The 26,989-nt window shown below is 43.0% G+C and overlaps 1 protein-coding gene across 1 annotated transcript; it reads right to left on the bottom strand.

Moving 5' to 3' along the window:
* Nucleotides 1–619: 619 nt before the first annotated feature.
* Ufm1 (ubiquitin fold modifier 1) lies at nt 620–7,642 on the bottom strand. The gene is made up of 6 exons (XM_038348349.1): nt 7,567–7,642; nt 7,432–7,488; nt 5,101–5,158; nt 4,347–4,386; nt 3,258–3,290; nt 620–1,973 (listed from the first exon to the last, which is right to left on the bottom strand). Coding segments are annotated over exons 1-6 (258 nt in total). The 5' UTR covers nt 7,569–7,642; the 3' UTR covers nt 620–1,905.
* Between the last annotated feature and the right edge of the window lie 19,347 nt (nt 7,643–26,989).

Genomic DNA, 26,989 nt, shown 5'->3' with positions numbered 1-26,989 from the left:
TTTAAAAATAGTATTAATAAACTGGCTCAATAGGTATGCTGGCTATTAAGTCTGATATTAAAATAAGGGTAGTCATGGTTTACAACATAACAAAATGCATTTTCCTAATGTATTAATTATGGACATTTAAATGCAATGCCAAAACATTCTGCATAAAGAACAGACCACATTTAATATCTAGTTTGTGAGTAAAATATTTTAAAGGTTTTATATTTTCAAATCAAAGAACAGATGTGTTAGGTAAATCATTTTATATTGCAGGACTGTCTAAACATCACAGACACCATGCAGATTCTTATGCTAATGGAAGAAATTTAATAACAAAAAATTAGGCAATTACGTATTTAAACATTTCTGGTTAGAAGCTTGATATTATAAGGGATAGGGTCTCTGGGCACTAGCCTTTTATAAAAATAAAATCCCAGCAGCCATGAACTGCATATCGCTGCACATACCCCAGCATGTACTCTGCAAACCTGCAAACAATGACAATTCCTTCATCTATAACATAGGTCCTCAGATACAGACTCTTAATTTTTTTAGAAACCTCCCCTCAGTGGACCAAGGCCCTGAAATGGGGAATTCATGAAACATGAGATAAAAATTAATGAGACATTACTCATTAATTCAGTAAATGTTTATTGAGCACTTGTATTGCTAGCTCTAGGGAGCATGTGACAGACAGACCCTCACCCCCAAAGAGCTCACCCGCCGGAGCAGAGGTGCCCAGCTCTCACTTGGTCATTGGCAGCACCTAATTCATCCTGCAAGATGTGCTAAGACATGGGTTTCCTCTGGAGAGGCAAAGGAAATCTTTTAAAACTTCCTTCCTGTTGGGAGAGGGGACTGGCTCACCTCAGGGTGTCTGTGTGAGGGCAGAGGACGGCTGTGGAGTTGGTTCTCTTACCACGTGGGTTTTGGGATTGAACTCACTCACTGTCGGGCTTGCAGAGCAGAGCTTTGTCCCTGCACTCTTCCTGTAGATTGCTGTGGGCTGCGCTGAAATGTGTGTAGTTGCCTTCTGGTCCTGTACCCTGTACTCTTTCCCTTTCTCACTTCTCCCACCTACTGCAGCTACTGACTTCTCCCGTGACACTTAGGGACACCCTATCAGCACAGGGTACTGCTTCTCTAAACTTTGTTCTAAGCGTGCATCTTATCTGCAACAACATTTTCTGGATGCTGCTCAAACAAAATCCTAAAAAAGAAGGGTTTAAAGACTTCTGTCTGGACACTGTATACAACATTATCGAGGAATGCATAATTTAGCTAAGGGTACTATCATTTCCCACCAGGACACAATTGATTTCGTAAGATCACACTATGTTGAAGCAATTCGCTGTAAGATAGCAACTTTACACACATAAATGTTAGATCCCATAATTTAATTTTGCTTTTGTATAAAATTTAACTGTTCATGGAAACACCTATTAACTTCATTACAAACAATATGATTGAAAATCTAAATATGGGCCTGCAGGTGAGATGCTGTTGAGCCAAATGACTCTATGGTCAATTATCCTTTATATTTTAAAATTGGAAATACATTCGGTGCTGTGAATTTTGATTTTCCACATGTTCCTGAAAAGAATACTCAAGCCCGTCCTCTGGTTGTTGTTGTTGGCTTTGTTAGTTTTTGAAAAGCACAGTGCACCTGTCACGGAAGTGCCCTCTTCTTCTGGCGAGGTGGCAGTCACCCACCGTGGGACCTGCGGTTGGTACCCTCCACTCAAAGGCATCTCTTTTCCCATGAACAGAATGAACAAGAAGGGACAAGAGTCAACTTCCCTTGTTTCATTGATTCTTGGTGCTTTCATTGTATCGTGAATGCCTGATTTTTAACCACACAGCAACAACAAACACCAGTATTTATTCTGAAAGGCTGTGGATTCCAAGTTGCGGACATCAGCAACTTCCAACTCTGTCTCTAGGAATGATCCGCAGCTCTGAGCCATGTTTCAGAAAAACATTTCCTACACAAACAAAACAAAAATGCAAAGTTACGCTGTAAAGAGGACAATATCAGCACCTAACGGGCACACAGCAAATGATCCCTTAAGGGAGGGAGGAAGCCCCAGCATCCTCAGAGCTGGTACCCATTCTTCAAAGCCCTGCCCCCAGTCCTCCTCCAGCCTCACAGATCAGCAAGTGCTTAAACGTGAAGGCACACCAGCCACTGCCATGCCAGCAAATGCAGTAACGTCCACCAATGGTGCCATCAACACAAAACGGTAAATCCAAGGTCAGAGAAGGCCACCGAGATACTGATACTCGGGTTCAAACCCCTGGTGAGATCATAACAAAGCCCGGTAGTGCATATGATTCTACTGACATGAAGAACAGCATGCGAGAATAAGCAAGAATTCAAATTACTATACACTAACAAACTTCTAGAATCAAAAAGACAAAAACATCTTCCTCCATATCATACGAGAACTTACGTAATATAGTGCCTCAGAATTTTCAGTAAATATTCAATTTAAAATACATACTCAAGTATTGCTTATGGCAACAAAAATCTACAACTGTAAACCACTCTTCATTTTCTAGATTTATGACTTTCACCAGTGTCCTACAAAGACAATACAATTTTCATAAATCAAAATCTTCCAAATACAATTGTCTAAAAGCGAAGATTTGAGAATGAGTCTACATTATATTAAACAGTATGGCTTCAAAGCATTATGATTAGAATATCAGCCAGAGGACATATTTTAAAATAAATACACTCTTTTTTTGCACAGGTTAAGAGTGCTTTTACTGAAGTTGAAGACACATTTACTCTACCTGATGGCCAGGATGCCAATGTTTCATGCTAAGCTATGTTCACAGTTTGAACGCTAGTGAGAATTCACTCTTTAAAATGTCAGAGGCTATAGCTGTGTAAAGGAAGTGGCCAGCACTCTTGCTGGCACTTCCTGGATGCTAACCATGTACTATTCAGACTTGAAGCAATTCACTGACTGCCTCAATCACTTTAAGAGGAGGGCCAGTCATTAACATTAACCCGGCAAAATAGTTTCACCTTCAGCTTTCTTTGCTATGCACCTTAAATACTTCTAACTCCTAAACCACAATTAATCAGGCTTGCATTTACTTGGAGTGAAAACCATAGAAAAAATATATAAATGAAACCAATTGTCACCAAGTTACAAGCAGATTGCCACAGCTCTACACAGCTGTGTCTTCTGAAAAATCATATCTAGTTGAAATAAATAAAAAATTCAGTTTCGATGGACATACAGGCAGACACTCACCAGCAGTCTGTGCAGGATTTATTCCTATTCCATCTAGAAAATAAATTATAAATCATAAGTCATGTAAGTTATTCCTAAAGCTAAAACAATTTAAACAGTAACAAGGGATTTGCCAGAAAAGCGTTGCTATGGGTATTGGCAAAGGTGGGCAACCTCGATCCCAAAACACAGACAACAGTCTCCTCAGATGACCCGTCTGTGGACACCTCCATGGATATGTGTTTATCAGCACTGTTGGATGAGATGAAACATCCTAGCTGCCATGGTTCTCATACACTCTGTAGAAGCTGGTTTACATCCTATTTTGCTACATGTAGTCAACAGCGTCACTTCTTTAAGCAACACACACCTTATGTGCGCCACCAGTCCTTTCCACTGCTGGCGGCATATAATCCCCAAGAGAGGACACAAGTCATTTTTTCCATGTTCTAGTGACACGCTGCACGTCTGTAACATTTCCACAGGAGAATCTCCAACAATTTTTCTTCAGTGTGACAACACACAGTATATCACAGCAGGAAATCCAGTTATACATAAGTTATGTGAGCTACTGCACCTGGTGCCTGCCCCCTGGAGGAACGACTGCACGGGCCGTTTCCCACCCACAGCGATTTATACATAGAAGATGGACACGCGCCGCTCATGGCTCACTCACTGCTTTGCTAAGACCTAACTGGTCTCCTAAGACCAGTTCCACTGGAACCTGCACCAGTGCTCCAAGGGATTCTGATTTTTACCTGAATATATCTATACTGAGAAGCACTGCACACCTGTAAACCACTTTCCTATTCGCACAGGAAGAGGAAGGTATAGGGACGTCACATTTCTGCTTAACTTCCTATACTCTAAAGCGCTTTCTGATACAACTTAACATGTATGTAAGCCTTGCCAGAAAGGAAGAAATAAGGACACTAGATACCGTGAAGCTTTCCTAACCTAAGGCAGAAGAGACTGAGCAGCATTCATTACATGCAGTGGCCTCCACGCAGAGTTTACCATTGAGTGTAATGTGTACGATAACATAAACAGGGGCTTTGGGGATTCAAGTCACACCGTCTCCAGCACTTACGGTTTAAGGTGAATTCTTACCATTAGTAATAATTGCGCTTGTTGCTGCAGGAACTTTAAACTGAAAGGGAGAAAAGGAAAAATGTCACCACCATTTGTATGGAACCATGAAAGACAGAATGAGGATGGAGCTCCTATTATCAATGCTATTAATTCTAAAATCCAACAGTCTTTTAGAGAAAGAAACAACAGCAAAAGGGCAGAGTTACTAGAAGATACAGCGCAGCATTAGAGTTTGGTACACTCACAGCCCAGGGACTGATACCACCACTAAAACAGAAAGCTGAAGTCTTCCAAATCACATTCTGGTGCCAACTGCCCAGCTCAACCTATACTCCCGAGTGCTGTGCCCAGAGATGCTTCATAAACAATTCTGATAACTGCAGGTACAAAAGCTCACTTCTTAAAAACAGAAAAGGCCAATGCGTTTTTTAAAAAGCTAAACACTTCAAAACAATGAATTTTTACCGAAGTACACCCAAAACAGGTTGCTATAAGATTAGTTCTTTAATAAAAACAACTTACATGTCTCTGATACATTCATTCACTACCAACACAATTCTCACCTTTCACCTGCTGAATTAAACAGATGTGCCAGCTTGCTCACCTCACAGTTTCCTAATGAGAGGATAGAGTACCTTACAGCATGAGCCCAGCTCATGATCAGCAGGGAAATGGGGTGGGGAGCGGCACAGTGCATGCAAATACACAAAAGACAAAAAGCAAAACCAAGCCAGACTGCATCCACTAGGACACTGCTAGAATCCACACTTACTTCTTCTGCTGCAAACTTCAACACAGCCGTGAACGGCGTACTTTCCGGAACACTGAGACTGCAACAAAGAAACACGAGTTTAAAGACTCAAAATGTATTTCACTGCAAATGAGGGAAACTGGTTTTCTCAGGCTGGTCTCAAACTCAGGGAGCTCTACTGCCTCTGCCTTCCAAATGCTGGGATTAAAGGCTGTGCCAGTGTGCCAAGGATGAGCAAGGTCAGTCTCTCCCTGCTCCTCAGTCTACTTTATTGCCTCTTACCTAAGTTTCTAAAAAGCAAAAACAAATCAAAACAAACAAACAAAGAAAAAACAAAAGCATTGATTATGCACAAAAGCCAGACACCTCCCAAGCAGAGAAAGTAAAAAGCTAGCCTTTCAGCCGGGCGGTGGTGGCGCACGCCTTTAATCCCAGCACTTGGGAGGCAGAGGCAGGCGGATCTCTGTGAGTTCGAGACCAGCCTGGTCTACAAGAGCTAGCTCCAGGACAGGCTCCAAAGCCGCAGAGAAACCCTGTCTCGAAAAACCAAAAAAAAAAAAAAAAAAAAAAAAAAAAAAAAAAAAAAAAAAAAGCTAGCCTTTCTCTCTAAGCTTCTCTATTTCCCATCACATATAATGTCTAGACATCAACTACTGTCATAGACATTCCTAGGTCTAAGCCTCGATCCTCTTCCGCCACCTCTGAATATGTAAGTCACACTGTGTTGTACTGACTTTCAAAAGAAGTGAAAATAGTGTTTCTCTGCTAGCATTTTCCCTCCAAATGTTATTTAATGACTAAAATTTGTATCCCTGTTTTCCTTTCTTTGGGGATGGGGGTAGTGGGGCAAAGAATACAAAGAAAAGTCTAATAGTCCTAACAGCCACTTGTTTCACATCTTCTAATACACTGGGGATGGAAGTTTTCAGTAGCAGTTTATAGATTCTCAGGTCAACAGACTGCACACGTACACACTTCCACACATGTATTAAACAAATGCAACACTGACCGATTCATCAACATTTATTCAGCTGCAGGGGATTAACTGAAAAGGTCCACTGACCAGAGAAAGGTGACCTGACTTAACCTACCTCAATCCTGAGTAGACTGGACTATAGAAACAGGCTTTCACAACCATAGCCATGTTCTTATGGCAAAGGTAGAGAGATGTTTATGGATACTGCATGAAAATGAGAGAACGCCCCTTTCACGTCTTTTGATTGAGGGGGCAAGGAGTTGTGGACATTTTGAAAACAAAAATACTTTACAAAAATAGAAAAAAATGAGCAAATTTTGGGGACCATAGCAGAACGCTAGTCATCAATGCTATTGTAATTTTCTCCAGGAACAGCATCAAGAACCAAGAACATACATGGGTGGATTTGCAGTTGGTCTTCCACCAAGCAAAATAGACCAAAGAGAGGTGCCCACCAGATTCAAGGATGTTTGCCAGAGTGATTTAAAAATAAAAAGGCAGACCACAGACTTTCACCCGCATAAGAAATGAGCGGGGATGACACCGGGGAGGGAAGAGAGACAGATTAAAAAGCAGCTTGACAAACGATGAAAAGCAGTACGGTGGCAGAGAAGCTGCAGGAAATCACCCCGCGGAAGAGAGTGTGGGTCTCTGAAAAACGACAGTTCAGACAAGAAGCAATTACCGGAGAGACGAGGGGTAAGAAGACCGTTTTAGAGATGCAAGGGAACGACGGGCCGAGAAAGCTGGATGAGTCCCAGGTGGGAAGTCACAGAAAGCGGTGACAGCTGCGATGGGATCAGCTAGCCGGACCTGGGTGCCGCTCGCACCCCATGGGAAAATCCTAATGAAAGTTTTGCCAGTTCGCATAGGCCTTCCAGCTGCAGTTACTCAAAAGGGTCCATACTTAAAAATCCTAAGAGAACTGAGCCAGGTAGCCGGTGTCAGCCATCAACTCAATTGCTCAAGCAATAAAGGGCCCCACACCCACAGTCCCCAATCGTGCTGAGGACGTTTTATTAAGATTCAGATGTGTCTGACTTGGGGTTCATCACCGAGGCACCCAATTGTTGAAACACAGACACAACAAAACAAAGAACCCTGAAGTTAACAGCGTTAGGTTCGGACCTGTCAAGAGTCCAGACTTGAGAAAGTCTTCCCTAACTTCCGGTAACAGCTGGTCCAAGTGATTAAAGACCTTTAAATCACGTAAAAGGGACCGGTGGAGTAACGTGTTGCATCCTTATCCAAAGCTGTTCGCGTTACACCTGCCCACCCAGTGCAATCCGAGGGGTGTTGGCTTCTCAACATAAATGCTGCGCCCCTCTTCTTGCACGCTCCTGTCCCGCCCGGCTTTAGCCCGGCCTGTCACTCACACTTTGTACGGTAGCCGCGGGTCCGACGTCAGCGTGATTTTAAAGGACACCTTCGACCTGAGGGAGAGAAGGAGACAGTGTTACGATCGGATCGGGCTGCGGGGCCAGGGCCGGAGCGGAGGGACGGACACTTACATGGTGGAGCCGCCGCACACACACCTCGCCTAGTCGCTCGCCGCGCTTCCTCGATGGCCGGCAACGGGGACCTTCGCGGCCCACGTCGCCCTCCAGTGCGGCTATCCACGGCGCGCCTGAGAAACGTACGGGCACACACACAGGCCACAGAAGACAGCTAGACAAAATTCAACAATTTTTTTCTAAGTGCAAAGCCATCCGTATGAAGTATCAATGATAGATAAGAAATATGTTTCTACTTTGGATTGTTGATTGACAATTTTTTAGTCAGGCAGTATAATGGAAGTCAAACAGAGTCGTCGCTAGGTCCCCACTAGCTGGTCAGGGCGGAAGTAGGGGATGTGAGGCAGCCGGACGTGGCAGCGGAACTGGGGGCGGGACTCAAGACAGGGCGGATGGGGGAAGCGTTGAGGAGTTGCTAAGCAACCACCGGCATGCTCAGATAGATGCCAGAGAAGCTGGATTTAATCGCTTTAATTAACAGTACTCTTTGATCTTTCTAACATTCCTGTTAAAACGATTTACATTCCGTATAGTTTTACCTTTTTCACATTTTGCTACTGACTTATTAATAATTTCAGAAGGGAAGTTATTACAATAGAATTAGGCTGAGATATGTGTTAGAGTCCAGAAGAAAAATCATTATCCCAGGACTAGAAGGTTTTGGAGTTGGAAAGACTCATCAGTACATCCCAGTAGTTCTTGATGTGGCCAAATAGAATTGAACTAGGGTGCAAGGTTTCCAATCAGGTATTACTTAGTTCACCAACAAAAACCTTGAGCCCCCGAGTTCACCAGGCACAAAACCAAAGGTTGAGGCTCCTCTGTGAATCAGACTCTAAAGCAAAGGCTGTGATCCCAAAGTAATAAAACGCGTGGGTGGCAATCCTGTAGGATATTTCAGTCGGCTGTATTTCTACAGGGAGTGGGGAACGCTGTCTCTAACCTATATCACAATGTAAACACCACGGCAAAATAGGCACCCCATCTCACAATGACTAGTCCTTTTTCTAAATTTTTATTTCACATCCGTCTGCAGTTTTGCCTCCTTCCCCTCCTCCCATTCTCAACCCCAACTTCCCTTCTGCCCCCTCCCCAATCTATTCCTCCTCTGTTTCCCTTCAGAAAAGGGCAGGGCTCCCATGGATAGCAACAAAGTATGGCAAGTCGCAGTAAGATTAAGCTTATATTTAGGATGGGGAAGGTAATCCAGTATGAAGAATAGGTTCCAAGACCAGGCCAAAGTATTAGAGACAGCCCCTTGCTCCCATTGTTAGGAGTCCCACAACCAGACCAAGCTAAACAACTGTCACATATACACAGGGGGCTTAGCTCAGTCCCATGCACGCTCCCTGGTTGTTGGTTTGTAGTCTGTGAATTCCTATGAGCCAGATTAGTTGTTTCTGTGGCTTCTTAGGAAGTCCTTGACCCCTCTGGTTCCTACAATCGATCCTCTTTCTCTCCACGGGGTTCCCGAGCTAGGCCATGTTTCTCTTGGCGTCTGTTTCCCTCGGTTACTGGATGGCGTGTCTCCGATGACAATTGGGGTAGTCACCATTTCAATCATAGGAGGTGGCCAGGTCAGGTCACTGTTGTTAGGAGTCTTACATGGGGTCGTCCTCATCGATCCATGGGAGTTTCTCTTGCATCAGGTTTCTACCGGATCTGAAAATACCCCTCCTTCCAGTCGTCTCTTTCAGTACTCTCCCCTCCACCCACCCCTAACCTGATCCCTCACATTCCCATCCCCCCCCCCTGCCTTCCCAGGGATATCCATTCATCCCCCTTGAGCCCTCCTTGTTACCTAGCCTCTCTGGGGCTGTGGACTGTAGCAAACGACCATGCAGGGCGTAGATGAAACCAGAAATAGGCACCGAGCCAGAGGGGGAGAAATAGGTTCTTTGGGGAAAAATATTAATAGGTAAGGAGCTCCCATGGGAATGTTAAAACTACATTTCATCTTCCCTGCAGTTGTGTAGCTAGATGGTCTCCTCTATTGCTCTCTCCCAAAGGTGAGAATTCTGAAGCTGACTGTAGGTAGCACTCCAGTGTTGTTCTGCTCTGTGCCTTACAGTGCATCCAAGAAACATATTGATGCGTAGATTTGGGGATCAAGAGTTGCATCGTCCAACAGCTAAAGCTACAGAGTTAATGGGCATGACTACAGTGCTGTTTATGAAGACGAAATTACCAAACTACCAGTGGCATGCACCTGTCCACCTAGGAACGTCTGTTTAGATAATACAAGATTAGAATACGAATTGCAGTCTGTTTCTAAGAGTACATATTGTATGTATGTCTTAAAAGTTGCAAAAGCCAAAACAAACAAACATTCTGTTATCTAGATTGGTTTCTGCTTATGTATGAAGCCATGTGCCAAAATGCTGAAGAGAACATGCCTTATTCAGTTTCTATTATACGAACATAATACAGTGAAAATAATCTAGTCAACCACAAATGGTCTGTGAGTTCAATACTCAGATACTAATGCCGCTTCACAAATGGTGTATTGCACCAAAATAACAACGAAAAGCACTGTGTTTTGTTAAAGTCTCTTGGTTTCTTGGTCCTTGGCTCCTCTCTCGGTTTGCTTGCCTCTTCCTCCAGTCTCATGCACCTGCTCAGTCCGGACCCTTGCAGATGCCACTGGCTAAGTTCTCCCTCATGTCCACAGTAAAACCCTTCTCCCCAACCACACTTAGAAGTGGCCATGTCTTCATTTTCATAAGATACTGAAAACCTGTTTAGAACGCTTTCCCACTTTAACTCCTCCACATTGCTGCCTCGAAATGGTCATTCCTAGAATCATGTGAGTTTCCCCCTTGATGCCAGAAAGGAAACTATCGATTCATCTACATTCAAATTTTTGCTTTTTAAAAATTTTATCAAGCCACTTTTCAATTGGCAAATTTTATAACACAAGAGGGACCCTCTAATTTGCTGAAAACTTAAAATGCTAACGTATCTTTAATGAGTATAAACAGAAGCAGACTCTGAAGCAAAAATGTTAAGAGATACTTGGAAAATGTAGTGCTTTAAGACAACAGACAGCCTAAATGGCCTAATGTGTTCTGGAAGAGACCCAATTAATGTCACGGGGAGCCATAAATGACTGCAGAACTAAACAGTGTGACCACGCTACATCTCATTAAAGGCCAACAAAACATAGCAAAGCTGTATTTGTAAAAGCATAGAAAATCATCCTTATTAGAAAAGAATCAAGGATGGTGGCAGGGTTGTTTGAGACACACAGAAAGCAGGAAGCCCTGGCTTCAGTTCCCAGGATACACACAACAACAACAACAGTAACAAACACTGGGTCAGGGTGGAATTAAATTCATATTGCTGAATAGAAGATTGTCGTGAGCAGAGGGAGTGTGAGAGGGTAATTCTAGAAGACAGCCCAAGCTTTCTTCCTCATTGACTTGACAAGCTATAGGGAAACCCTGGGCCCAGCTTTCACGATAAAGCTTCAGTTAAAAAAGCAAAACCAAGCCCAACAGGGTGGCCGACACCTTTAAGCCTAATACTCTGAGGCTGAGGGAGGTAGAGGCAGGGGGATTTCTCTGATTTTGAGGCCAGCATTGTCTACAAAGTGAGTTCCAGGACTGCCAGTTGTAGGCAGAGTCTGCTTGCTCGTTTCCTGACTGCTCAGACCCAAATAATCACACAGAAACTATATTAATTACAGCACTGTTTGGTCTGCTTACTCAAGCTTCTTATTAACTAACTCTTACATCTTAAATTAACCCATTTCTATTAATCTGTGTATTGGCAGGAAGCTGGGGCTTACTAGTAAAGATCTGGCACCTGTCATCTTTGGCAGCTACATGGGTTCTCTCTCTCTATCTCTTCCAGCCTGGCTATATTCTGCCCTGCTATTTATTCACCTATTGTAATAAAATATATTCATAGCATACAGAGGGGAGTCCCACATCAGTAAAAGATACCCAGAGAAATCCTGTCTTGAAAAACAAACAAACAAGCAGACAAACACAACCAACCTCCTCCCCCACAAAAACCCAGTAACAATCAGAATATCTTAATTAAGTGACAGACAACTATTTCAATCGCAGGGCCTTGTGTAGTAAACTTTAGGGATGGAAGATTCCATCTGCTGTCTCAGAGTAGTAAATACTCACTCTGTATGTTGGCCTTGAGGGCTACATGGGGGGAATTTCTTAGTTTAGGAGGCCACAAAACATTTTGGACTTCTTTATCAGGAGCTTCCAGGACCCTGACGGGCCACAGGTGTTCTCAGTCAAGTCAGCTTTCCTGACCAGAGTTCCTCAGTCAATCTGAGACCTTCAGGTCACAAATAATTTATCATGTTTTATCCCCTTAATAATCCACTACAACTCATTAGGATAGTATAGTAACTCAAAATTCATCAAGATTTACCTTTATACCAATTATGCAAGGAACTTCGCATACATGAAACAACAACAACAACAAAAAAAACTGTCTTTAACTGGGATTGACCAAGTTATAATTGGGAGACAGTAGAGTTAGAATCCACACCTCCAGTGACGTCCTTCTCACAGATACCACCAGGCACTCTACCCAGACATTGTCTGAGAACCCAGCAGTCTTCCAGGAACTTGGGAACCAGAGAACGTCAAACAGGAAATTGATGGCCACAGGTCCTGCTTTCTACTGCCTTCTTAGATTCCTGCCTAAGACTCAAAGAGACTGCCTGAAGACTTGCTCTGTTAAGGGACTGGAAGTTAAACCATGACTTTGTAACCAAGATGGTGAACTTCCTAGATGGCTGACTTCTTCCTCCCCTCTTGACCTGAGACAAAAGCCTGTCACGTTAAAGCAAAGGCTTTGTGGCCTTTCTCTACCTTCAGGTCCCCTGCTGATAGACTGATTCAATAAGTCCAAGGCCAGATCAAGACATGTTACACAACATTTGTGGGCCAATGAGCTGTCCTGTCTTTCTTCAAACTGACCAACCCTAAATTATGGGAGGAAAACCTTTCAGAGACTTAAAAATGTCAGCCCTTGAAATGAAACTGGCCTTTTGCCTTCTCAAATCTCCTCTTTGCTTTACGAAAGGTCTTTTTCTCTGTGTCTACCACATGTGTGGGTCTTCACCCCCAATAAACCTTCCTTCAACAGCTGATTCTGTGTGTTCCAGTTTGAGGTGTGGGAGATTTCCCCACTGCCCGCCACCTGCCATGCTCAAGGTTTTTCCTGCTTTTTAATTCTTTAACTGGCAGAAAAAACAAATCCTCTCAGTGTCTCTTAGATGGCATCACTGTGAAACCACGTCCAAAAGAGTTGTAAAACAGGATTTCGAGGAGATTGCAGACAACCTTGCTCAGCCTTGTGGGACCCCATAGAAAGGAATGTCTGTTGAGTCAGCCAGTCTTTCAAGATGCTGTCTCACCTCAGCAATTTCAACAATTTCAGGAAGGAGGGACTGCAGGAGAGCCCCCAACGGCTGCAAAAATTTCCTCACTCCCAAGCCACCGAGTCCACCTCTAGAGAGGCTCACAGCCAGTTCTTTGCCCTGGCAGAGCCTTCCGTTTCCTGAGGTACCCCTCACTGTGTGCCAATAAACAGGCCCATCTGGTGAAGGACAGGCTGTGGCTTCTTTCTGCATGCTGCCTCTTCACGCTGCCTCAGAAATCTAGCAACTCCCACCCCCAAAAGGATGAGAGATTCTCTTCTGCTGGTAGTGTTGTTTAAAAAATAACAGGTAGGCCTTGATTTTCCTGTTGAGAGCATCATTATTCTGTCTATGGTTCTGGGGCTTAGTTCAGGGGCTTGAATGGCGCTTAATCCCTCGTGCCAAGCTTTTGTCAAAGAAGTCTATCTGTTCACGATGGTATTAACTCTTCTAATGAACCCAGGACCCCCCACAACCCCTCCCAGTGTCTTTGAACCCACCCCTGAGAACTTTCAATCATTTAGTAACAAGAAAGTTTGCAGAGAGGTGTTGACCTAGTGAACAGAGGTGCTAGGCAATGTGGAAACACAGTGGTGATAGTAATCACAGAAGGTTCTTTTACAGATGCCTCCAGGTCCACCTACCAGCTGTCTCCTCCACCTGGACCAGTCCAGAGACAGTCCTTAATAGAGGAGATAGTTTTATTCAAGTTTAGCTTTGGGGAATGGGGTTGACTACGTATCCCACAGAAAAGTGGTTTCCCTTCCCCATCTTCTACTGGAAAAAGGTGGTTTTCAGAGGTTTTTATTGGAGCATTTCCTTGCTTGCAAAAATTCCTTGTTTTTGTGGAAAGGCTCTGAAGGGCAGAGACTAAGGGCAGAAACCTTCTCCCCGGTCTCTGGAGTTTTCTCATTAGCATACTAATAGGTAAAGGAAGGATGACTCTGAAAGTTAGAATAACAAATGAGAAGGATTAGGTTACAAGTGAATGAAGGAGAGTCTGGAAAAAAGCTTTGTTTAATTTGCTAATCAACCTTCAGATAAGGGAGGCTAGGGCTTCCCAATAAGGCTTATATAATGTTATATATAAAGACATATATAATGACATTATATATAGGCACATATATAGGCATACATAAAAATCTATATGTATATAGGCACATATATTTTTTCTGTGTAATTTTTAGTCTTCTAAATTGAGATGTTAAGATCCCTGTAATGTAAAAAGCACAATGGAATTCAGATGTTCTCAAAGGCTGGGGTGTTGGTCATGGCTACTACACTTATAGGCACATTTCAAATGCTACCTAAAACTGAAGGAGGAAAGTTACTGTTTGCAGATTCCAGTTGGAAGGAACATCACAGAATTCTGAATCATCTTTCTTACAAAAGACATTTTAATTATAAAAATCAGGACTTTAATGGTCTTATATAATAAAATTTTCTCTCTAAATAACGCAAGCACGCTTCATTTAATGGGGGACATTTGTTCGAAATGTTGAAGTAGCCATGACATATCTATTGTAAATATGTTTGACTCTTCCATGTATATATGTTTATTGACATATTTATCCTTCCAACAAACATATGAGGTCAAGGCTGCCCTGCTGGTGTGGGGGACCATAGCAGGTGGGAGACAGATGTGCCATTCAGAAAGAGCTTGGGTATGGAGCTTATTTAGTGGGGGGTATTGGGAAGTGTATAAGGGTAAGCAGTTATGGGGGGGGGGAAGAGGAGGGAAGAGGGGGACAGAGAAAGAGAAGAAAGAGAAAGGGGGAAAGGGGAAGGAGAGGCAGAAGCTGCCTCTACAGAAGGGAGGAAAGAGAGAGAGAGAGAGAGAGAGAGAGAGAGAGAGAGAGAGAGAGAGAGAGAGGAGGGGGGGAGGGAGAGAGAGTGGGAGAGAGAGAGAGAGAGAGAGAGAGAGAGAGAGAGAGAGAGAGAGAGAGAATAGGCACTAAATCAGTTGGCCTTTCACAGGGTACCCAGGTGAAAGGGCAAGTCTGCAGATTTCTTATTACGACACCGCCAACACTCCATTTTGCAGAAAGAAAGCAGTATACTGAAATTAGATAGCATTTAACAAAGTATCTAAAACCCAATTAAATTCAGAAGTCTGGCATTGAAGACTGTGTGAAGGCCAAGGAAACACCCTTCCCTACCTGGAGCTCTCCTGAGTAGCCCTTGACCTCTGCCCTATATTCCTGAAAGATGAGCTCCCAACCGCTTGCACCTCCCCTTCTGTTTTGGGGAACGTCTCAGCTCCAGAGGAAAGTTCCTCTTTCAGAATACTAACAGAGTATCCCAATTTTTTAAGGTCTTTGTTTACTTTGGCACTAGGAACCGCTAGGGTTTTATTAATTAATGAATGAATTTTTATTGGCCTGAGTGGAGTACAAAGAGGTAGACATTGACATTTATAAATGAGCATTAGGATGCATAAAACAGCAAGACAGAGAAAATCCACACCTGTTTTCCCCAAGTAAAGTTTGGTAACCGTGAAGTAAAACACTTAACCAGAGCCTAGCCTCTATCCTGAATAGCTCTGTCTTTTAAGTTTTTTTTTTTCTTTTTGTAAGAGGTGCTTATGATACTAAAGAAGTCTGGAGGCCAATATGGCCCCTGGTATGTCAATGGATGCCATAGGTCGTCATTTGTCAAGCAGCCAGAGAGAAGGAAAGTGACTCCTTTTGGTAGAAGGGAACTAGTTTCCTTTGGATCTACCATTCCAGCCTTTCGGTGAGGGTAAGAGGCAACACACACTTTTCTGTGTCTGCTTCTTAGCTGAAAATAAGACTTTATCAGGGCCCAGAAAGGCTGGTCAAAGACCGGGAGAGGCTTCAGGCAATGGTGGGGGGTGGGGAAGAGGGGGCTGGGAGTGAAGCATTGTCAGAAGCATCTTGTTCCCTGACCCAACCTGCCTATCAGCAGCAGTTCCTACAGTAATATAGTAATGCAATGTAAATCTATACAAGGAGAGAATTATTCAGACTATTGCTACACTGAACAATAGGGATGCAGGACATGGCTATAATATGGAGAAAAAGAAGTTAGACTCAGAAGATTACAAATTAAATGAGTCAATTTATTTAAGGCTCAATATCAGAAATAAATGTTACTAATTATAGTGAAATATACATTTGTGTGTGAATAGAGCTTGAGATACGGAACAAGAGATTACTGGTACTTGAAACACAAGGTTTCCAGACTGGATTCGGATTATACTGCTCACTTACTGGAAGTTTATTAAGCTGTGTGCTTTAGACATGGGTGCTTCTGAGTACATTGCATCTCAGTGGTGGCTTAGAAGTTAAATGCATATTCTGGACAGTCTCCAGAGCTCATGGTGGAAGGAGAAAAATAGCTGCAAGTATTCTCATCTCTACACTCTGATGTATGTGTGCACGCGCGCGCACACACACACACACACACATGCATGCACACATATACACACATACACATGTACACATATGAAGCATCCTACACACATACACACTATAATAGGACATTAAAATACCCTTTAAATTAAAGGAGAAAACCAATTATCTTAAGACATTCCCAAAACACATGGGAGAAAATTACAGGAACGAAATGTCTGGGCAGGATTCCATCGAACCAGGAATACTATAGCGGAGGGCAGAGAAAGGTAAAAACTGCTGTCTGGGTGTGTGAGTATATAGCCTAAATACTGCTGCTTTATCTTTCCTGATACTTTTCAAGAACTTCCTCAGCTTCTTCAAAAAGTCATGATGTTGGTAGAAAGAGAAGGGGGTGGGAGAGAGAATCATCAATACTGAGGATGTTTGAAAAATCCTCGTGGAAAGTGATTTTATAAGCTTCCAAATATAGTTTTTAAATTCTCTGCCTCAAATCGGTTGGACAACAAAACTTAGAAAGCATTCAGGATGGGACTGCTGTCACCTTTAAATATCCCAAAACTAATGAAAGGAGATTATGGGCTGACCTAAGCTTATGCAAATGGTTTGTGGGAGAGTCAGGAAAAGCCAGTTAATTGCTTTAGTAATTTGACCTCATAAGGGCGCATTTCAATATTTATGATATGCAATACAAATAATTGAGTTTGTAAACTCATCCAACGAGATTCTTGGTAAAATTTTGCTCAATTCTGGCTTCTGAGTCCCTAGAACAAGTATCTGGCATATAGCAGATTCTCAGTGTTTGTGGAGTGAACTCATGGTGCTTCCGGCACACCAGTGACACTTTCTCACTGCAGGGAAGTGTTTAGATCTCACTAGCAGCACTTATGAAAGCTCTGGCTTCAGTGGCTTCCACACTTTGAAACCTGCTTTTCCTTGATTAAAGGCATATCCACTGAGAGGGCAGGACCTTTCACGCTGTCTTCTCTGCTGGGGAAGACAGAGGTTAGCAAAGGCTAATTAAAGATCCTTATCAAATATGACTAAAGAAGCTATTGAAATAAAGTGCGTGTGCCTGTCCTCACACATTCCTTCACTCTGTTTTATGTGGCACGTCACATCCCGAATGTGAGAAGCCTCACTATGGACACTTCTGGGGTGCCAACTGCTCAGAGTTGAAGGACTGCTCATTGGCATTAACCTTCTTGTGTCTGTGCAATAAGGCAATGATGTAGAACACCGATGGCGATTGCCTGGGGAGTCATTGATGGGGTCTGTGCAGAAAAGCTGAGCACCGTCACACGTGGAACCAACACCTGCAGTTCTGCACCTGCTCTGCGGCTCACACTTTACGTGCCCCATGGGTCCCCTGCAGCCATTTGAGTTTATGACCCTTGAAGTCCTTGATCTGATTCGGAGAAGGTGTTTTTGTGTTGGATTGTTTAGTGTGCTGTAAAGGAATAACTCAGAAATTGCGGATTTCCGAGACCCAAGTAGATTTGTCCGAGACCCAAGTAGATTTGTCAGAACATTACCTGTGGCTAAGGAGTTGCATCAGAAAGCAAAACTGAAAGAAAGACTTGACATAAACCTGTTTTAGATATCAGCATGGTAGATGTCAGATAATCTGAAACTCTTAGCTCCTACAGAATGTGAAAGCTTTCAGCAGTGATTTTGACAGTCTTATGAAAGAATCCTGGCCGCTGTGACCGTGCCATCAGCACCCCATCTCCAAACGACACTTGAGTAGCTTGGCTCACCTCACTTTCCTTGATCCAACTTAAAAACCTAATCATTCTGTTAAATTTTCTTCTTGACATTGTTGCATTCATAACCATTTTTTTTATTTTGTCCTACGCAGTATTTTCCTTGGATTACTTCAGCATTTCTGTCAGTTTTAGGACTGTGAATGAAACCAGTCACAAACCTGAGTCGTGAGACTGCTTGCCTAGAACTCACCAGAGTGTTAAAGGGTAGCAGGCTCCCTGCTTACTTCCTTATACAGTAATCTGCTCACTTGCTTAGAGCTGTCTGAGAGGGTAGCTCAGGGGCCACTAAGTAAATGATTCATAGTTATATGGCCGCCAAAGACTCCCGACCTCCTAGGTCACTTAGCATATCCTGGACTCTCTCTGTCCTCACGTATTAATATAAAAAATCAGTTTCTGGTATAAAAATACCCTTCTAATATATTTGCATAATTTAACTGTTGTCTTGTTCATTTCTGTGTCTCTTTGACGTAAATGTTTGAAAATCTAATTGTTTTAGCATTTTACTTTATATAATGCCAGGCTCAAGATAATCATGTCCAGCCCAGCATAATATAAAACACATTTCTTCGCAGGTCAACTAATTCTTCAGAAGAAGGGCAATAAGTACAGAGCCTGGCTTCTTACTCATTGTTGGCTGAGGACTTCCTTTTTCCCCATAGGAAACAGTCACACTACCCTAATTCTGCAGGTATGTAAAATAGGAATACCGGTCAGTCATTTTCTGACAGTGAAACACATAAATATGTATTTTCAAACAATCTTTCTGCACACAACATGCATACAATTTTTCATTTATTAAAGACGAAAGATTTGCACACTAATGAGGTAGATATGCTTGGTTGTTTTTACATAGAGAATTCAATCTTGGCTGAATCTCTGATGTTGTAGGATGCAGAACATTTTTAGTATATTTTCAGAGTTGATTGATAGTCTGAATTTATAATTAGTACTATATAATATATGCCATTAGTATAAATTCATAATCTAAATGTTTTCTGAGATGGCAATGGTTGTCCACATGATAATCTTGCCGCTGCTTTCCAGGGTTCTAGCGTATTTCTTAAGCCCAGAGTGACATCTCAACTCTTAAAACCCTCCCTCCACTTCTGGGTGTCTTCATTCTGTGATTTTTAGTTTTCCAAGCTATACGGTAGTTTGACAGCTGCTGTCTGAGAGGTTTCTCCTCCCAGGCTACCCAGTCCTTTAAGACAGCACAGGGATTAGCCGGGAGAACATCCACGCAAACCAACCAGGCTGCAGAAGTCATGGTCTGACCTCCTCCTCCTCCTCAGCTTTCTTACTACAGCGAGCACTAGTGATTAGCAGCCTTTATGAAGAAACGTTTTGGGGCCATGCCAATCTGTGTGACCTGTGAGGCAAGCTAGGGCCGTGATCACATCGGGCCCTGGACTGCAGCCAGGGACCATGTCTGGAACCACGGTCCTACTGTAGCCTGAATCTGTGTTGATGTCCATGACCCATGTTGCCACCAAAGGACACGTAGATGACCAGTGGCATCTGATCTGCCACCTGTAGCAAGGTTGGTGTCCTAGGTCTGTGCTACTAGTGACCCGAGGTCAGCATACAGGTGTGTGCCATACAGACCTGAGTGACATTCCCAACCAGGATCATGGTATCATCTGGAAACGAGCTGTGGCTGGAGCCATCCCTGGGTCTGTGTATATAGTTCTCATGCCCGTGCTATAGACGTAAAGCGTAATGCTCAAAAGGAATTAGTAGAAAGTGAGCTTTGCCAACCACGTATTATTTCTCAGTTGGTTGAAATGTTGACTAGGCCCAGACAAAGAAGCATTGGAACTGCTCCTCCCTGCTGTGAAGGTGTCATCCAAGTGGGTGTTTCCATCTGGTAACTCGGAATCCACACACTTTACTCTCAGAATCTCCACTGTAGAGGACACCTCCCATCCCGTAAATCTCGTGTCTGTTTCCCTCTGTCTGAAAAGTAGTTACCTTTTTGTCGGCCCATTAAAGTTTGCCAGCCAGACCCAGGCTTTAAAGACTGAAAGAAGCAAACTTTAGAGCAACTTCTGTGTTCAGAACAGAGCTGTCCCCAAGGAAAGTGGCCCAGTGACCTTTCTAACCTTGAAGAAGTTATCTCACCTGCTGCTTTCCTGCTGCTGCGGCCCCGTGCCTTGTGTGATGACATTTTCACTCTTAGTGTTTAATTTTTTTTTTATCTTAAACATCATCTGTGTGTGGCGGTCAGAGAATGACCTTCAGGAGCCGGTGCATTTTCCCACTGTGCGGGTCCTGAGATTGGACTCAGGCAGTCAGACCCAGTGGTAAATGCCTTTCTTAACCCGCTGTGCCATCTCACCATACCTCCTCCCTTAAAATCTGACTGGCTGCCTTTAAGATTTTCTTCTCTATTAGTAGTTTGTAGTACTGCTGGGAAGTTCCTTTGGTATGAATGGGTGGTCACTGCGTATGTCACAAACTTTAGGGAAATCATCAGAACAAAAGATTCATAGCTAATAACTTATAAGAGAGATGAACACAATAAAAATGTAATCAGCCTGAAGTCAGCATAAAAAGAGAAATAAAACAGAAACAAAGAACAGAAGTGATAAGTGGAAAACCCGTAATGATAACAGAGAATCAAACCCAATTCTGTTGGTCCTGCATTGAATGTAAATACTCCAGGCCCACTAGCAACACTGCGCAGACTCAGACAGATGTCTTGGGACACTGAGAACAATTAAGAGAACTATACAAGAAAGGCAATAAAGAAGTTGATGTTTCCTTTTTAAAGGAAATTCTGGAATTTATTAGTTAAATCCAATGCTATCATACAATGCCATTTATTTCATTAATATAGTGTAAGTTTTTTTTTTTCCTTTTGGTTTTTCAAGAAAAGGTTTCTCTGTATTACAACCCTGGTTGTCCTGGAACTAGCTCTTGTAGACTAGGCTGACCTCGAACTCACAGAGATCTGTCTGCTCTGCCTCCCGTGTGCTGGAATTAAAAAGGCATGTGCTACCACCGCCTGACAATATTGTGTAAGCTTTAATTTGGGGATCATTTGTTCAAATATTGGAGAAAGAGAACTCTGGAAACTTGTAAGGCATGAGCTTGTTTTGTTGAGATTTTTAGCATCATAATCTGTGAAGCTTTGGGAGATGATCAGCTCCATAATTTTAGATTCTGCTTGCTGTGACACAGAAAAAATACTTCATTTATTTTATTATTGGATACTGTCCATATATGATAATTTCCCGAGGCCATGGTCTACTGAAAACAGCTTCTAAAATTGGAATTAGTTGGACTATTAAACACCACTGACCAGCTGCTAGACAGCAAGTGGGCGACAGACAGCCAAGGGCTTTCCAAACAATATTTTTTAAATTTATTTTTTGCTGGCAAAATAAATAGATCTAAACATTTGGCTGAGCAGCATCCTTTAGTGTGGATGTGCATGACATAAAATGAATTTTAATTGATTTTATATTCTGAAAGCTACAGGAGTGTCGTCTGGCTGCAGGAAGTAAGGCAAATACATTTACCTGGTTGGCCTTCAAATACGTTCTTTGCATTTCATTAACTTTATTTCTCCTGAGTACCCATAAACTAAAGCTTCTTAATAATTCTCCTGTCAAGGATAATATCAATATGGGCATAATTATAATCCCAGAGTTTCTTCTCTATAAGTTTGATAAACTTGATTTACATTTTGGAGTCGTAAAATGTAACCCCTAAAGTCAGGTTGCCCTGAATTGCGTGGCTTGCTATGATCTTTGATCCACCATCTTGCCTTAATTAGGAGATGTCATACTTACCCTTTGAATAGTTTAGAAACACATTTAACACCCTGCAACGCCCATTCCCCCGGGTTCTACCATCACGCACATCATACATTATTAACTTTTCTGAACAACGTAATATGCCATTGTCATAAGCAGGATTACTGGCAGCCTCTAATATGCTTTGTGCCAGCTTTTCCTGAGATGTACGTTATACAACTGAAAGAGTTTGAACTATGTCTAACCTTAAGAAGCAGGATCATATTTTTATTAATGTTTGAGTCAATCCGATCAAACTGTAAAGACCCCAAGCTCTACTAAAGCAGGTGCTACTCAACTTTGATTGAACAAACAGGTTCTTTCTTTCTTTTTCTTTTTGTAACAGATTCTAACTAGATGAATTCCTTTAGCAAATATTTTAAGTTCAGGGTTTCAAGTAACAGCTCTTGGAATTTTTATTTCAAATTATACTCTGGGAAGTACTTTGGCTTTCAGAGCAGATTTAGACATATGGGCTGCAAATATATATTTAAATGTCTATATTATATACAGATATACATAGTGTTTATTTTACTTGGTTAAGAGCAAAAAATTTTAAAAATCAACTCTGAAAGCAAACCTCAGGTACCACAGCCTTGATTAAAAGGAGACTAAAGTTTGAATAATGAGCCTTCAGATATCGATTAGTTAAGTTGCTTCAAAACAGTAACAAACATACCCTTTTCAGGGGCTCGGCTATGAAGCTTTCCTTTCTGTGTGTAAAGATAAAATGAGGACATATATAATACATATATTCCTTAAACTTATTTATTTATTTTTATATGTATGGGTGGTTTGTCTGCAGTTATGTTTGCGCAAGACATTTGTGCCTTATGGTCACAGAGGCCAGAAGAGGTCATTAGATGCCCTGGAATTGGAGTTACAGGTGGTTGTGGGTGCCGGGAATTGAACCTGGGTCCTCTGCAACAGCTGCCGGTGCTCTTAACTGCTGAGCTATCTCTCCAGCCCTATTACATCTATTCTTGGTGTGGTTTTACTGCCTTGGCTGTAATCATTTGATTGGACGTGTTACACTTTACTTTCTAAATGCAGCCAACTGGAATAATAAGAAAGAACAATGTAAATATACATACTTTCCTGTAACCCATGCTTGATTGGTTTAATTTACATTGCAAATATTGTTAGCATACTTGTTTGTGTGTAGTTACTTCAGAATGCTGTAAAAATCCGAAAACAAAAACAAAGACACAACACAACAAAGACCCCAAATCCTTCCTTTTTAGATTGCTACTGTGTTTCGCCATCTCTCTCTGGGAATTTTGTCCCAGGCCCTATCCTGAGCATGCTCAACTTCAGACATTCTCTGCATGTTCAAATATAGATGCCAGGAATGGTTCCGTCGTTCAGATTCTGGAGTTGGAAGCAGATTGTAAGGGTCAGAGTCTGGACTAAGCAACTGAGAGTGAAATACCGTAAAACTAGTAGCCATAAAACTAGTAGCCGGGTTGAGGTCTGCAGTCCTCCCCTCCCACCCCGGGGGCGGGGCTTAGCCTAGCAGCTAACCGCAGTATGACCAGCCCACGTTACTGTGAGTTACTGCACATGGTTGAGTATTCCACCAATTCCACCACGTGGATATACATAACCGATCTGTTTTCTTTGCATTAACAACTGGGTTTGTTGCCAGCTTTTAACTACCGTGGCTAAATTTGCTATTAACATCTGCAAACAGGGCATTTTGGTCACAAATATTTTGTTTGGTCGTCACCAACTTCTAATAAAGGGACGGCTTTTTATGACATTTTTCCTGCCTCCATTGAGACTATCCTGTGATCTTTCTGTTTTACTACTGTGTTCATATACAGAATTCCATTAATGTCCTGGTGTTTGATAAGTCTCCCTGCTGCTGGCGGAAACCATGCCCACTCTACAGACGGTTAAATAAAAGATGGGTGAAAAGCTAAGTGAATGAACAAGGCTGCAATAGGAAGGGAAAGGGGTTTGCCCGCCTCATTCTTCTTCACTTGGTGGCAGACTGGCTGGCGTCAATCAGAGTTTTCCACCACCTAGCAACTTGAAATGCTAAAGCATGGGAGAGTCGCTATCCTGATCGTTACCGCAATATCTAAAGGGGGAACAACTGAGTGTTAAAACTTGTGCTGTGTGTTCTGGTCTGAGTAAATCTCTATGCACAGAGCTGTGCTTTGAGTGCCGAAGCGAGAAGGAATATAAGCCCTGCGAAGACTGACCAGAATTACTATAAAATCTGAGAGCCTTGGCACACTGTAAAAAGTGTGTACTGACTTGTGTGTGCGTGTGTATGTGTGTGTGATACATCTTTATGGAGAAGGGGTTATCTCATTCCTGCTGAGAGCCAAAGCCAGCTGCTTTCTCTTACAAGCCTTACCTTAAGCATCCATAATGACCGGACTTTCCTGAAAACAATCTTCATTGGTTTCTACACAAGATAATGCTTTTGATTTTAACGTCATTTCCCCCACTTCTCTATTGTTGTAAGTGTTAGTCCTTATAGAATCTATGTCCTCCAGCCTGGTTATCTCTCTTTCTGAATTTCTTAGACCTGGAGTTTGGTGTCTGCCATTCATGTTGGACGGGTCATTATGTCCCACGTTTCCTCTGCTCTGTGCTCCCTCTGGTAGTCTGGCACTCCAATCGTATATGTGATAGACTTTTGGAAATTGTCTTACAGATCTTGGATGACATTTTAATTTGAGAAACAACAATTTCCCTATGTTCAAGTTCCTTTTCCCGACACCTGTGTGAATCTACTGCTAAGCTCATCAGAGGCGTTGTTTATTTTTGCAAAAGTCATCCCATTTCCCCTCTCCTGCTCCTTTTTCTTTACAGTTTTCTCTGTCTGAATTCCCCTCTGTTCTTCCATGCTGTCTCCTCCTCCTCCACATCTTGACGTCTTCTTCTATGACTGTAAATTCCCCCATTGAGAATGCAGGCCCCTTTTGTATCTGAGTCTGCATAGCTGACCACTTTATCTTTTTGATTTCTGTTTTCTCCAGCCTTTTGATACGTCTTGCATCTTTTATTGCTGGCACTGGACATGCTGTGTCAAGCAATAGAAACTGAGAGAGGTTTTTTGAGTGAGGATTTATGTTATTCTGTCTGGGAGCTGACTGTGTTTCATGCTTGCCATTGCTAAGTGGCTGCATATGAGTTCTGGAGTGTTTTTGTTTGGTCTTTTATGCTGAGTTTGCCTTCTCCAGAGGAAGCTGCATCTCTTTAAGCTATAATCCGCCATTATTCTACTAGGGGCCTGGTAAAAAGTTGTGGCGAATGCTAGTTAGTCTCTATGCTTGAAGAATCAAACAAGATACCTCTGTGGATCTGTGGATCAGACCCACTAAACCCCATAGCCCTTGCGTGTGTCTGCAGCTTTCTGACTGATCCATGCTCTGTCCCCCCATGCATTGCTGTCCCTGAGGGCGGCAGGGGGAGACTGAAAGCACTCACAGGAGTGAGCGTCTTCCTCCCCGCTGTAGAACAAGCCCCCAGCAGCATTTTTACTAGAAATGGGTCTTAGAAGAGAACATGGGCACTCCATGCTTTTTCTGTCCCTCTGCCAGGAGGGCTTTTTAGAGGTAAAACCTGCAAGTGGTGCTGGCTTAGTCCTGATACGTTGCTTCTTTAGTCTAGGACTCCCCCGCTTAGTGATGGGGTGTACCGTTCCGCCTGTACACCACGGAATGGTTTGAGAGTGGGGCAAGGGGCTGGAGATTGAAACACACACACACACACACACACACAGAGAGAGAGAGAGAGAGAGAGAGAGAGAGAGAGAGAGAGAGAGAGAGAGAGGGAGGAAGAGAGGGAGGGAGGGAGGAAGAGAGGGAGGGAGAAGGGAGCAGTCATCCTTGAAATAAGAATGCCAAGAATGCCAATTTTATTGTGTTCCAGGGCAGCTTATATAGGGCTTTCCTTGATTAATGGCCACACCCCACGCCCTAGCTCTTGGGACTTTTCAGCTGCAAGCCTATCAGAAACCACTCCCTGCCATCAGAAACTCACGAGGGTCTCATGCCCAGAGCAGCTGCAAGCACAGGAAAACAAGTTGTTTACTCCAGCAGGCAAGGGGTTGCAGAAAACTCTGGGTCTGAGGGTCTGCAGTCCCCAACAATGGGGCCCTCATCTGCAGTCTCTAGGCTTCCTGGGGGCACTGTTCTGTCCCTGTCTCATGTTTTCCACTCATTTTGGACTCCAGCCTTCCCTAGGACAGCTTCTGAAATTTGTCAGGTACCTGTTGCCCCAGTTGTACTCAACAAATTCCTGACTTTCCACCAAACAGGTCATTTTAGTCCTAGATCCAGGGTCTTGAAGGTTTACTTTAGAATGTGGAGGCTTTCTTCATTAGCTTTTCTGTCTAGAATATTTTTGACAGCTGCTTACATTTCTTCCCGTGCCCTTTTGGTCTTCAGAACTGTCCGTCAGTTCCCAAGTATATTTAGACATCCAGATGCAATCTCCTCTGAACGCTGCTGGTTGGGGTGAGCCCAGAGCCTCCTTCTGCTCTTCCTGTTTCCTCTGGGCCCGCACTCCCCTTGGCAGATGCCCAAGGCCATACTCTAACCTCGATATTGTGATACAAATGATCAATTTCCCTTAGAAATTCTTGTGAAATCTGAGATGATTAATTCTTGCACAGGCTTTCTTTTTTTTTTTTCTCTCATGGTTTATTTTTTTTTATATATTTAAAAATTTCCATCTCCTTCCCTCCTCCTACCCCCTCCCTCCGCTCCTCCTCCCCCTTCCCTCCCCTCCTTCTCCCCCTTCCCTCCCCTTCCCTCCACCCATACCTCCCCTCCCTCCCTCTCAAGGCCAAGGAGCCATCAGGGTTCCCCACTCTATGCTAAGTCCAAGGTCCTCCCAACTCCCCCCAGATCCAGGAAGGTGATCGACCAAGCTGAGAAGGCTCCCACAGAGCCCGTCCATGCAGAAGAATCAGAGCCCAGCGCCAATGTCCTTTGCTTCTCAGTCAGCCCCCGCTGCTGGCCACATTCAGAGAGACGGATTTGGTCGCATGATCCATCAGTCCCATTCCAACTGGAGTTGGTGATCCCCCTTTAGTTCTGTCCCACCGTCTCCATG

This window comes from Arvicola amphibius, chromosome 11, assembly GCF_903992535.2.
Source record: "Arvicola amphibius chromosome 11, mArvAmp1.2, whole genome shotgun sequence".
Taxonomy (NCBI): domain Eukaryota; kingdom Metazoa; phylum Chordata; class Mammalia; order Rodentia; family Cricetidae; genus Arvicola; species Arvicola amphibius.
Note: the sequence above shows the minus strand (reverse complement) of the source record. Positions and strands in the feature narration are given on the sequence as shown.

Coding starts and splice junctions, on each gene's coding strand:
- Ufm1 (XM_038348349.1), bottom strand. Junction 3,291..4,346: donor AAGCGCAATTATTACTAATG/GTAAGAATTCAC, acceptor TTTATTTTCTAG/ATGGAATAGGAATAAATCCT. Junction 1,974..3,257: donor AAATCCTGCACAGACTGCTG/GTGAGTGTCTGC, acceptor TTGTTTGTGTAG/GAAATGTTTTTCTGAAACAT.